The sequence below is a fragment of the Dromiciops gliroides genome, chromosome 2 (genome assembly GCF_019393635.1).
Source record: "Dromiciops gliroides isolate mDroGli1 chromosome 2, mDroGli1.pri, whole genome shotgun sequence".
NCBI lineage: Eukaryota > Metazoa > Chordata > Mammalia > Microbiotheria > Microbiotheriidae > Dromiciops > Dromiciops gliroides.
Window position 1 is genome coordinate 77,808,335 of NC_057862.1, and position 12,894 is coordinate 77,821,228.

The 12,894-nt window shown below is 38.9% G+C and overlaps 1 protein-coding gene across 1 annotated transcript in view; it reads right to left on the bottom strand.

The window, feature by feature from the left end:
* Positions 1–12,894, bottom strand: part of DNTT (DNA nucleotidylexotransferase) — a 32,944-nt gene continuing 20,050 nt past the window's right edge. The window contains exons 7-11 of the mRNA XM_043990179.1: positions 12,449–12,581; positions 11,229–11,337; positions 6,964–7,227; positions 909–992; positions 1–409 (exon numbers count right to left, since the gene is read on the bottom strand). Of these exons, the coding sequence (XP_043846114.1) occupies positions 323–409; positions 909–992; positions 6,964–7,227; positions 11,229–11,337; positions 12,449–12,581 (677 nt within the window). The 3' untranslated portion in view covers positions 1–322. The remainder of the gene's footprint in view (positions 410–908; positions 993–6,963; positions 7,228–11,228; positions 11,338–12,448; positions 12,582–12,894) is intronic.

The following is a 12,894-nucleotide window of genomic DNA, read 5'->3' on the forward strand; positions in this document are numbered from 1 at the left end:
CTTTGGGGTTGAATAGAATTTTATAAGCTGACCTAAGAATCAAAGCAGCATGCATTCTGTAGAGGATGTATTCTGAGAGCAAAATGGCTGATTTACACAAGAACTTTTGAAACTCAATCTGTTCAAAAGTCTGGAACTGCTGAAATTTGCATAGGGAAAAAATCCTTTTCAAGAACAATCAATATTTCAACTACATTTAGTGAATTCCATGCTTTCCTCCAGCATCTGCTACCACAGGACAAAAAAAGCAAAATTATTGAACCACATTTTATGATGCAGAAAGGGAGATCAAGCCACAGAGTGACGTTCACTCATTTTCATTCTAGGCATTCCTTTCCCATGGTTCAATGTACTCCAATCCCAGGTGTGCAAAAATTTCTTCTTCAGTCTTGGCTCCGAGAAAAATCCTCTGAAAATCATAAAACAACAAGAAGTGAAATTCCAGTACCTTAAAATATGGCACATTCTCACACTGGGCAATTTTATGATGGCACAATGGGTAGAGTATTCACCAAAAAAAAAAGGCATCAGGTAAAAAAAAATTATGAATTGTCAGATTTTTTTTAAAAATCTAGAATTTATGCAAAAATGTAATCCACACACCCCTGCTGGGTGAAATTATGAAAGTGAGAAGGACTCCTTTCCTTTTTAAATATGATCTAATTCAATGCCAATCCACAAGGAAATGCCAGGGGGCATCTTCAGCTTTATAATTAGGCTGTTTTGTAGAAAGAAATTCCCTCCCCATCCCAAGTAATTGTTACTGGCAGACTATATGAGAAATCAGTAACTGAGCAACAACATGTATATGTAGATATAGATGTAGATAGATAAAAACATATAGATATAATATATAACCTTGGAGATTATGAAGAACATTATTCATTTCAAAGAAAAAAACCCTCTACCTTAGTCTTATCATACAGAGCATGATTATCCAGCATCATCTTCTTCTCATGGGTAGCATACCTTCGCAAGTCTCTTTCAAATTGCTGTGAATTACATATTAGATGTAAATTCATATCATATTCAGAATGTCTTCATTGATTAATTATTCATGTTTTGAAATACCCCAAAATGAATAGAAATGGTTTCCACAATAAATTTGATAAAGAGAACAAAACAATTTCAGCCATATGCTCACAAAATATTTCTTCAGTTGGACAGGTGCTGTGGCCAAGAAGAATAAGTCTAGTACTCTTTTTATAGGACATGTGCTTTCTTATTGCGTTATCTCTGCTATCTTCCTGTTGTGATTATTCCCTCTCTTGGTCTAGATTGCAACTTATCCTGTGTAATTCAGTCTTTTAAAGATGTGAAGTCTGTGATCTTCTTTTCTTCCAGATTGATCACTGATTCAACTGTCTATAAGTTTATCCTCTCTTTATCCCCATTCTGGTTGCTCTTCTCTGCCTAGACTCTGTACAGACTCTCTACTTCATCAGTGTCCAACTCTTCATGACCCCATTTGGGGCTTTCTTGGCAGAGATACTGGAGTGATTTGCCATTTCCTTCTCCAGCTCATTTTACACATGAGGAACTGAGGTAAACAGGGTTAAATGATTTGCCCAGGGTCATTCATTTAGTAATTGTCAGGAAGATGAGTCTTCTTAATTCCAGACCCAACATTCTATCCATTGTACCACCTAGCTGTCCTGAGCTTATATACAGTCCACTAAAATTTGTAGGCCTTTCCCAAATAAATTATATTCTTGGAGTCACCACAGCATCATGGATAGACTATTGCACTTAGAATAAAAAAGACCTGGATTCAAATCCCATATCAGATTTACTGTGTGATCTTGGGCAAGTCATTTAGCCTCTCAGGGGATTGGCCCTAACCAGAATAAAATGTAATTGGGAATTTTTAAAAATAAAAAATAAAAAATTAATAATAATAAAAAAATAAAAATAAAATCAATTAGGGTCAGCTAGGTGGCACAGTGGATAGAGCACCAGCCCTGGATTCAGGAGGACCTGAGTTCAAATGTGACCTCAGACACTTAACACTAGCTATGTGACCCTGGGAAAGTCACTTAACTCCAATTGCCTCACAAAAAAATTAATAATTAAATAAAAATTAATAAAACAAAGGTAATGCTAATATGTGGTTTGCTAAGTCAATGTGAGATGCAGGCACCCTTACCTACTGTTTAGTGGCTCCCAACCCTATTTGAGCTTGACACCACTAGTGTAGATGATTCTAATTTAGGTGTAGGACTTAACATTTATTTCTATTAAGTTTTGTTTTCTTTGATTTGGCTTATTTTCCTAACCTGTTTGATTTGGCTCGTTTTCCTAACCTGCTCAAGATCTCTCTGGATCCTGGCTCAGTCTCCCAAAGTATCAGCTAACCCTCTCTCCTTTGTGTCCTCTATAAATTTGTTAAGCTTGCCATTTATACCTTCATCCAAATCATTGATTAAAAATGTTAAATAAAAAATTCTTAACATTAAAAAAATATGGGAGAGAGTACAGTTGGTGACCTTCAGGCTCAGTATGAGTCAATGGTATGATGTAGCAGCCAAAAAGAAAAACACAAAAAAGTCATGTGATCTTATACTGCATTAATAGAAATAGTGTTCAGAGCCAGGGAGGTGGTAATTCCTTTGGACTCACTGTATCAAAGTGATTCTCTGTCCTGTTGTTATCACTGTTTCAAGGCGGAGCTTTGAAATCAGCACGAGAACTAGAGGAAACACAGCTTCTAACCCTAGCTTAGCCATACCTGAGACTGTGACCTTGGTTTTGTCATCCACAAAATGACAAAGTTGACCTAGATCACCTTTAGGGTCCCTTCTAGGTCTAGCACCATGTAAAAGTTCATGGAAATGAAGACTTTTGGGACAGCCTGTACAGGGCTTTAAGATATGCAAAGTACTTTTATAGACATTAGCTAATTCGATTCTCACAATGACCTTATAAAATTGAATGCCATGGGTATCAGTATACCCATTTTACAGATGAGGAAACTGAGGACAAGAGAGATTAGGTAACGTTCCCAGGGTCACATGGCTAGCAAGTGTCTTAAATTCCTAGGTTCCAGGTCAAGCCCTCTATTCAGTACCACACCTCAGGGCTGGAGGAAAGGTTAACTCTTTAAATACTGACTCCCGATAGCTACATGCAGTGAGGAGGTGAGAGGTATGAGACGGGCAAAGTAGAACCCCAGGGAATGAAATCTCTGGTAATCATAGAAATGAAAATGGTGTCCTATGTGATAATCTGTAATAGGGGAAAGCCGTGAAACAGAAAGAGAAGGAAGTAAAGAGGATGTGTGATTTGAGGCCAACTTTGTTCAAAGTGGAGAAAACTCACAGAAGCCCATACTTCAGCCCAGATGAGGGAAGGACCAAATGAAGTGATAGCTCCCCCTAGTGGTGTGGGAGGGAGCAGATTCCATGAAGTAGGGGAGTACATGGACTTCAGAAGCATTCCATCTTAACTTAGCCCCAGTGCTCTTTTTTTTTTGGGGGGGGGGTGCAATGAGGGTTTAGTGACTTGCCCAGGGTAACACAGATAGTAAATGTCAAGTGTCTGAGGTCAGATTTGAACTCAGGTCCTCCTGAATCCAGGGCTGGTGCTTCAGTGAGTGCTCTTAATAATAATTTTTTTAAAATTCCTTGAGGATCCAGGACTGTCATCCTTAAGGAAAGGAATTCTCCAACTCAAGGTAGAGGAAAAAGAGAAGTAATACAAAATAAAACCTGTAGATTTCCAGGAATCAATGTCAGACAGTGAAAAAATTTTGCACCTGGAGTCAGAGAATGTGGATTTGAATCTTGTCTCTGCCATTCACTATTTGTGTGATTTTGAACAAGTCCCTTAACTTCCCTGGACATCAGTTTCCATGCTTGTAAGATGAGGGGGTTCGCCTAGTGTCTCTTCCAGTCCCAATTCCATGATGCTATGTTTAAAAATTACAGCTAGCATTAAATAGTGTCTTAAGGTTTCCAAAGCACTTTATGCATGTTATCTCATTTTGATACTCACAAAAACCCTGGGAAGTAGGTTCTATTATCATTATCCTCAATTTACATATGAGAAAACTGAGGCAGGCAGGGGTTAAGTGGTTTGCCTAGGGTTACACAACCAATAAGTGTCTGAGGCAAGATTTGAACTAAGGTCCTCCTGTCTCCAAGTTCAGCACCCTATTTATTCACTGTGTCACCTAGCTGTCACCCATGTTTAATCTGGACAAGAGAAGACTCAGGGAAAATGTGAGAACTGTCTTCAAATATTTGAAAGACTCCCTTGGAAGAGGCATTCTTCCAAGGAAGACCTGTTCTTGGATCTGAAGGTAGAACTAGGAATGATGGGCACAAATTGCAAAGATTTAAGATTGATATAAAGTGGGGGGAAAATTTCCTAGCTGCCTCAAGGTGGAAGGGATGACATGGAAGGTAGTAGGGTTAGTCCTACCTAAAGGTCTTCAAGTGAAGACTGGATGACCAAGACTGTAGAAAGGAGTCTTATTCAGGTATGTGTTGGCCAGACAGCCCTTGAGATCCTTTCTGTCTCTGTGCATCTGTATTTTACATAGCATAGCTCCCTCTTAACTACTTTTCCCTGCTTGATTATGGCCCTGGCACCTAGTGACTCCTTGGACTATGAACTCCTTGAGAGCTGTCTTTTCATTTTCCTTCCAGTGCTCAGCACAGTGCCTGGCACATAGTAGGCACACGGTAATGACTTGTTGGATTGCTAAGCTAAATAAATGCTTATTGGCTGACTGGCTGACTGACTGGAATCTAGTTTTTTATCCCTAGAGGGAACAAAGATATGACTTGTAGGTAGACTTAGCCTAAAACAGATTAGAGAGAGCTTGGATATTTTGCACACCAGGTCATTGAGGGATTGGCAAGCCCAGTAGAAGGTTGGCCTGGGATGATACGAATTCATGGACTCTTATAAACAAGGGTAAAATTACTTGTCGTGGATGTAAGCAAAGCTGAGGGTTAAAGAAAAATATCTAAAGTATGCAAAAATAACCACTAGAAAATATAGAGTAGGCACTAGTTTGTATAGGGCAGCAAGGTAGTACAGTGGGTAGAATGTAGATAGAGTGGATCTTCTTGAGTTAAAATCTGGATTCAGATATTTGCAAATTGTGTGACCCTGGGAAAGTCATTTCACCCTGTTTACCTCCGTTTCCTCATCTGTAAAATGAGCTAGAGAAGGAAATGGTGAACCACTCCAGTATCTTTGCCAAGGAAACCCCAAATGGAGTCACAAAAAGTCAGACATGACTGAAAATGACTAAACAACAACAAAAACAACTAGTTTGTATGCTTACCTTAGGGGTCAAGTAACTAGTTAGTAGAACTGTGAATTTCCAAGTCACATATTTAAAACTTGGATTGCATTTCTCCATGGAAACGACAATATTTATCCCTTCTCCTCATCCGAGACCCTACATCCCAACTGGAGTTGCTAATGGAATCATTTTGGACCTAGAGACATTCTTATTGCTCCTGTTGGGAGCTGGGAAAGACTCTGATCTCTCTGTAATATGTAGGGCTTGGGGACAGGCAGTTCCTTATCTGTGCTTGTGGCAGGAAATTTGTTTCTTGTACAGTGTTATAAATGGTGGTTAGGTCTGTGGTACCAATAGTTCTGTGGATCAACTAGATTAGAGGTGAAATTGACTGTTATGGGCTGCCCTATTATTCTGTCCTCCATTTATAACTGTGTCTATGAGGAAATGGGTTTCAGGTTCCACACAATTGACTTACAAAGAAAAAGACTTCTTAAGATGTTTTCCAATTCCAATTGATGAGTCAAGAAGAGAAATCTGATTTTATTTTGGTAAATTTGTAGAATTAATTTGGTTTTACAATAAAAATTGTGCCATATTAATGACATGAAATGGAAAAGTTTTTTCAAGAATAAAATTAATGCAATTAAGATCAGAAGGGAAGTATCTGACTGGAAAAAAAATTTATATCAGATATCTCTGATAAAATCTTATATCCAAGATATAAAAACAACCAACAGAAACAGATAAAACCAAAAGCCATTCTTTAATAGCTGAAAGGATATGAACTGAAAAGAACTGCAAACTATTAACAACTGAGTGAAAGAATGGTCTGAATCACTAATAATGAGGGAAATTCAAATGAAAACAACTCTGAGATTTCATTTTACATTCAGCAAATGGCAAAGGTGACAAAAGATATGAGTAGTCGATGTTAAAAGGACTGTATAAAAATTGTTGTTGTTCAGTTGTGTCTGACCCTTTGTGACCTTGCATGGGGCTTTCTTGGCTCTACCACTAAGTAGATGTGTGACCCTTGGCAAGTTAATTTCTATCTTTGGGTCTCAGTTTCCTCATTTGTAAAATGAGATACTGGACTAGAAGATGATTCTATGATTTATGATCTTTAATCTCCCTCAAAGTCCTAATATTCTGAGACTTATTGGAAGGATTAGGGCAAGAAAGGTGAAGTAATTTGCCCAGGGTTTCATACTCATAAGGGTTGGACTCCGCTAGATCCAGGTTTCTGGACCCTCAGTCCAGTGTTCTTTCTATGACTAAGAACAATTATAATTCCCTACATTAGTAGTGTGCTTTTCAGTTTTCATAGGGTTTTCATATCCATTAGCCCCTTTAATCCTCACAGGGTGTCTGTGAAATATGAAGGCTAGATAGTCTTACTCCTATTTCAAAGGTGAGAAAATTGAGGCTCAGATTCAGATTTAGTGACTTGCCCAATGTCACACATCCAGTAAGGGGCTGGGCTGGGACAAGATCCCAGGTCTTCTGACTGCCAGTCCAAGAGGCCATCCGAGTCATTGAACTGTCCCTCTTGATTGTCTACGTGAAAAGGATGCTATTCAGAAGGATTTCCCCCCAAATGATAATTTCCTTGTGCCTAACTGGAAACCACCAAAATTTTGCTGAAACTAAAGATGAGTTAGTGGTTCAAAAATAGCATCTCTGTAGGCTCCCAAAAGACTTACCCTTGAGCCTGACCAGCCTAGCAGAGCGTAAGCATGCCGATCATACGGACACACCACCAGATCCACACGGATGGCCTTCCAGTTTTTTACTTCTGGTTCATTAGACCCTGCAGGCACTTCCCACTTGCTCCTGTCTCCCCTCTGATGGTACAATTTTAGAATCAAAAAGCATTTCTGAAAATGGTCTAAAGCATCAACCTTTCTGCTTGGCAATTTTAGGTCTTCAAATGTTGACTCAATGAGGTCACAGTACAAAAGTAACCCCTAAAAAATGAAAAGCAAAAGAGCTTTATTTTTCTTTCCCAAGTAAATAGGAAAACCATACATTTCTCACTGGGACTACTTGGAAGAAACCTAAAGGGCTTTAAAAAAAATCTCTTAAATGCTATTCATTTGGGTGCCATGTATCCCTCTTCCAACTCTGGGAAAGAGGAAGGAAGTGGTCACTACCCTTTTCCCACTTTGCAGAAGAGGAAATGAGAAAATAAGGGACTCAACCAAAACCACAGAGATTTCATGTAAATGTAGGACTGGCGGGACTGCATTGTCTGAGTCACCAAACAATATGCTTTTTTTTTCTTGGAAAAAAAAAAAAGATTGAGAATCATAGAATTCCAGATGTGAAGGGGACATTAGAGGTCAACTAGTCCAGTCCACTAGCAAATTCCAAATGAAAGGTTACAGTTTCTAGGCTTTATATTTTCTAAAATGCTTTAGCAATCAATAAATCAATGAGTATATATTAAGAAACTACTATGTGCTAGTTAATGGGGTAGATGCTAGGGAAACAAAGACAAAAAAAGAAACAATCTCTTTTCTCAAGGGATTATTCTACTGGGGTAGACAGCCTATATACATATATATTATATATACACACATGTACATATATGTACATGTAGGCATGTATATATATATATATATGTATATATTCAGAATAGTAGCTGCAACAACAATAAAAGTGACTTAGGGGGAAGCTAGGTGGCTCAGTGGATAAAGCACAGGCCCTGGATTCAGCCTCAGACATTTGACACTTACTAGCTGTGTGACCCTGGGCAAGTCACTTAACCCTTGTTGCCCCACAAAAAAATGACAAAAAAACCACCCTAAAAGTGACTTAAATACAAAATAATTAGAGAAGGAGGGAATTAGCAATTGGGAGGAAGGGTTGATCAGAAAAAAATGAGTGTAGAAGTTGGTGCTTGAATAGCATCTTGAAGTGACTAAGGCATTCTATGAGGTGGAGATAAGGAAATAGTGCATTCTAGACACTGTATATGGCCATGGGTCAAAACATGGGGATGGGAGATGGAGTTTCATGTGTGAGAAACACAGAGTAAGTCAGTTTGCCTGGAATGAACAGTGCAGGAAAGGGAGGAATGCAAAATGGAAGTGGGAAAGATAGGTGGAGTAACATGAATTAAATGTACATCCTCTTTTATCCAACTACTCTTTCAAATGTATTTAGAAAATGTGCCAGATAGAATACTGATAGGAAAATCTAAGAAAAAGTCACAGTGAGTCATTTTTCCAGTCCAGGTTGACAATTAGAGAAACAGACAGAGAGGTCTGTGGACACTGGGGACTGAGTCTGGAAAGGAGCAGATGGATGGAGATCTCCAGCACCCAGAGACTGTGCACCTGGGCAAACAGAGTCCCTGTATGAGAAACAGAGGTCCCTATACTAGTGCATCACTATGGGAATAGAGGCCATCTGGTAGCTTTGTCACCCACTACCCAGTTCTAGGTTATAGATCATGGGCAGAAAGAGGACCTGCAGCTAGGTGTGGTATTAGATCTAAGGAATGGTTGCAGTTCATAGGTTTTGTACCTAGAATAGAGAATATTCAGAATCAAGCAGCAGAGATGTGATTCAGACCCAAGGAGCAGAGCAAGGTCTTAGTTCTAGCCTATTAGAGCAACACCAAAGGGAGGAATTCTAGACCAAAGGGGAGCCTACAGTTCTGTCATTCTGAATAGGCAGAACTTCCCAGCTAAAATAACAGTGACAGCCCAATAGCAGTTTTCTAATGCTCAGACCTCAAACCAGGCCAGGAACTTGCAGAATTCAGACCAGTAGAGCAGCAGCCAGACTTTTTCCTGAATCAGACTACTTTGGGAGCCCTGAAAATTTGCAAGACTCTGGTCTCAGATGTCTCTGAGATCCTGGAATTCAATTCCCCACTCCTCCCCAAGAAAACAGCAACAGGACCAGCCCAGATCTTCCCTCCAGAAGTGCTCAGACTCAGACCCTGGTCTTAACATTGAGTCTAAAGTCAGGAAATAGGTTGAAAGTATGAAGAAACAAAAAAATGAGTTCCAGCAAAAAATTATTATGATGACAGGTAAGTTTAAGACACAAATTCAGAAGAAGAGAATAACTTTAAAATATCTATAAGCAAAATCTCAATGTAAAACACAGCTTTGCTATAAAATCAACCAGGATTCCTGAAAAAGATGAAGAAATGCTTTTGTAAATGAAATGAGAGTGCTAGAAGAAAAGAAAAAGAAAATAAACCAGAGCTATGTAAGAAAATTGGAAAGAGAATGAACAGCTTGGCACAAGAGGTACAAAACCTTGCTCAAGCATCAAACTCCCTGAAAATTACCATGGACCAAAATGATTCCATGAGACAAGAGATATTAAAAACAAAGAAAAAACCTGGGAAAATAGAAGAAAATGTAAGACATTTCATAGCAAAAACAACTAACCTGGAAAACAGATTGAGCAGAAAAAAATTAAGAATCCAAAGTCATAAGCAGTAGGGAGTATTTAGACTAGAATTTAAAATAGTCTACAGATGATGCACAACATGGTTAGTCATCTGTGAATAATTGAGTATTGACTCTGTATGTTTTAAAAGTTTTAAAAACTTTTGTGAAAGGAATCATAAGAGAATTGCCAAGGGATATACCACTAATCTCCTGCTTTTTCCTCTTCCATGTAAGCAGAGAAGACAGTCCATAACAACAAAGGAAGAAAAAGAAAATAAGGAACATATAAACTCTTTTTCTTTTTTTGGCCAGGCAATTGGGGTTAAGTGACTTGCCCAGGGTCACACAGCTAGTAAGTGTTAAGTGTCTGAGGCCGGATTTGAACTCAGATCCTCCTGAGTCCAGGGCTGGTGCTCTATCCACTGCACCACCTAGCTGCCCCAGGAACATATAAACTTACAAAAAGAAGTGTAGGTTTGTGTGGTGGTGTAGGTCTATAGTCCGTGCTGCTGGGAAGAGTGAGGCTGATGGATTCCTTGAGCTCAGGAGTTCTGAGCTGCAGAAAGGCTGAAGCCAACTGGGTGTCTACACTAATTCCAGCCCCAAGATGGAAAGCCACCAGGTTTTGCCTAAGGAGGGACTAACTGGCTCAGGTCATAACAAAATTGAACAAGTTAAAGCTTCTGTGCCAATCAATATTCCTGGGACTGCCTGCTGCACATTCAGCCTGGGTAATATAGTTGAGGAAGCAAGGCTAAAAAAAGAAAGGAAGTGGTGGTCTTGCTGACACTGAGGATGGTAGGGTTCAGAGAGGCAGGGTTCATACATCAGCATAGAAGAGAAGAGGACAGAAGAAAAGGTTTGATCTCTTCTGATCTGAACTTTCCCAAGGTGTTTTCTCTATTTTTGTTTCACTTCTTATGAATATTCAGAATATCAGAAATACATTTACAGTCATAAAATACCTTCTAGAGCAAAAAATAACATCTTTGGGAGTATAGCTTTTGGGATGATCCAAGCCATTGTCCCCTACTATTAATGTAATTAGCTAAGAGTGACAGAAATAAAAATGTTACAAGAGATAAAGTGGATATTTCTGGAACCAAATTCAATGGTACTAATATGATGTTCAGGTAACTAAGCTTTTCTTGGGTAGCTTGGGTTTTTTTTTGTTGTTGTTTGTTTTTTTGTGGGGCAATGAGGGTTAAGTGACTTGCCCAAGGTCACACAGCTGGTAAGTGTCAAGTGTCTGAGGCTGGATTTGAATTTAGGTCCTCTGGAATCCAGGGCTGGGTAATATAGTTGAGGAAGCAAGGCTAAAAAAAGCTGCCCCCCTGGGTAGCTTAGTTTTTTAAAGAATGTCTTTATTTTATTTTTCCCAATTACATTTGAAAATAATTTTTAACATTCTTTTTTTAAAATAATTTTTGAGTTCAGAATTTCCTTCTTCCCTTCCTCTCCTCCCCACTCCTTGACAAGGTAAACTCTTTGATATAGATTATACATGTGCAGTCATGCAAAACATATTTCCATATTTAGCTTAATTTTTTTACCTGTTTTTCCCATAAGTTAGTAACTTTCTGTAAAAGCTTGTCTTCTTGTTCTTTTTCCGCTCCTGGGCTAGTTATCAAAAAATCTACATCATGCCCAAATTCTTTCCCCCTAAGACAGCAATAAAAAACACAGTGAGAAGGCTTAATTCCCGTAGGATACCATTTTTATTCCAAAGAAACCTTTGCTTCCATGTCTGGAGCCTAACTTGGGTTCAAAACATCGAGTGATGGCAATGTCTGTAAGCTTCTGTAAAATAAATAAATAAACAAACAAATAAAGAGATAAACAAACAAGCAAATAAATAAATAAATGGATGGAAAAATGTATGAATGAGTAAATAAATAAATAGATAATAAATGTATAAAATGATTAGCAGTGAAATGAAGACCAATGAGACAAAAACCAAATATCTAGAAAGGGGGAAAGAAGGCTCTTTTGTTTGTTTTTGTTTAGGGCTACAAATACCTGAGCATATATATTTAGAGGTAGATTGACAGGACATATTAGGAGGACTGAAGATGTGTGAAAGAAAGGGCATGATTGCTGGGGCAAGGCCATGGAGGTAGAAGGAAGTCATAGGAGGTAAGGGGATTAGTACCAGTGAGTCATTGGAATATTTCTTCTTCTGGGACTGGAAGGAGAAGAAGGAATCTGAGAAGGTTTGAAGAATAAAGAATGGGAGCTGAGGGCATTCATTTCAGATCTTATCAGTATAGTAGGAGACTGGGTCATTGTTGTACTGTGTGTGTAGGGCAGCTAGGTGGTGCAGTGGTGGGCCTGTAGTCAAGAAGACTCATCTTGAGTTCAAATCTAGCCTCAGATACTTACTATCTGTGTGACCCTGGGCAAGTCACTTAACCCTTTGGCCTGAGTTTCTTCATCTATAAAATTATCCGGAGAAGGAAATGACCAGTCACTCCCAAATCCTTGCCAAGAAAACCCCAAATGGGGTCACAAAGAGCCAGACACAACTGAAATAACTGGGGTGTGGCTGGAGATGGGGGGAAGGGAGTTGGAGGGAATGGTGGTAGGGAACCAGAGAAGAGAGGAAAGGTTCACAACAGCTCTTGTATGGAATAAGATAAGAAATGTTAAGGACACAGTAAAAGGACTGCCAAGTAGCAACAATGGTCTAATATTTTGAAATTGGCAGAAGGTCTTAGGGATGGGGTGGATCTAGGGCAATAGTGAAACATTAAACTAAACAATAACTCCTTACCTTCGGAATCCTCCTGTTATGGTAATTAAGGCATCAGGCAAAAAAGTCCATACTGCTTCTTTAACTAGCAAGTTCACTGCATCTGCTTCTGCCTTGGACACACAACCAACCAGGTCTTCATAATACTGGAACCCTGAAAAGCAGTTTGACACATCAAATGGGAAAAAAAAGCTACAGATGGTAGGTGAAATATCTCCATCTAGGCTGGAAGTGAACCACGCAATCCTATAACTCTCCTGGGTGACACAAACAATATTGAGAGTAATCATTTCTAGTCAATCAGCCATTATCCCTTTAACATTTAAAAATAAATTTCAACCATTTGCTGCAAAGCTGTAATTTACTTGTACATTGCCTTTTAGGTGCTCCGAAGTTGTCCCATTAACTTCTTGCATAATATGATGTAACTTTGAAAGTGACATAGATGGGAGGGATTTTGTAAAAAG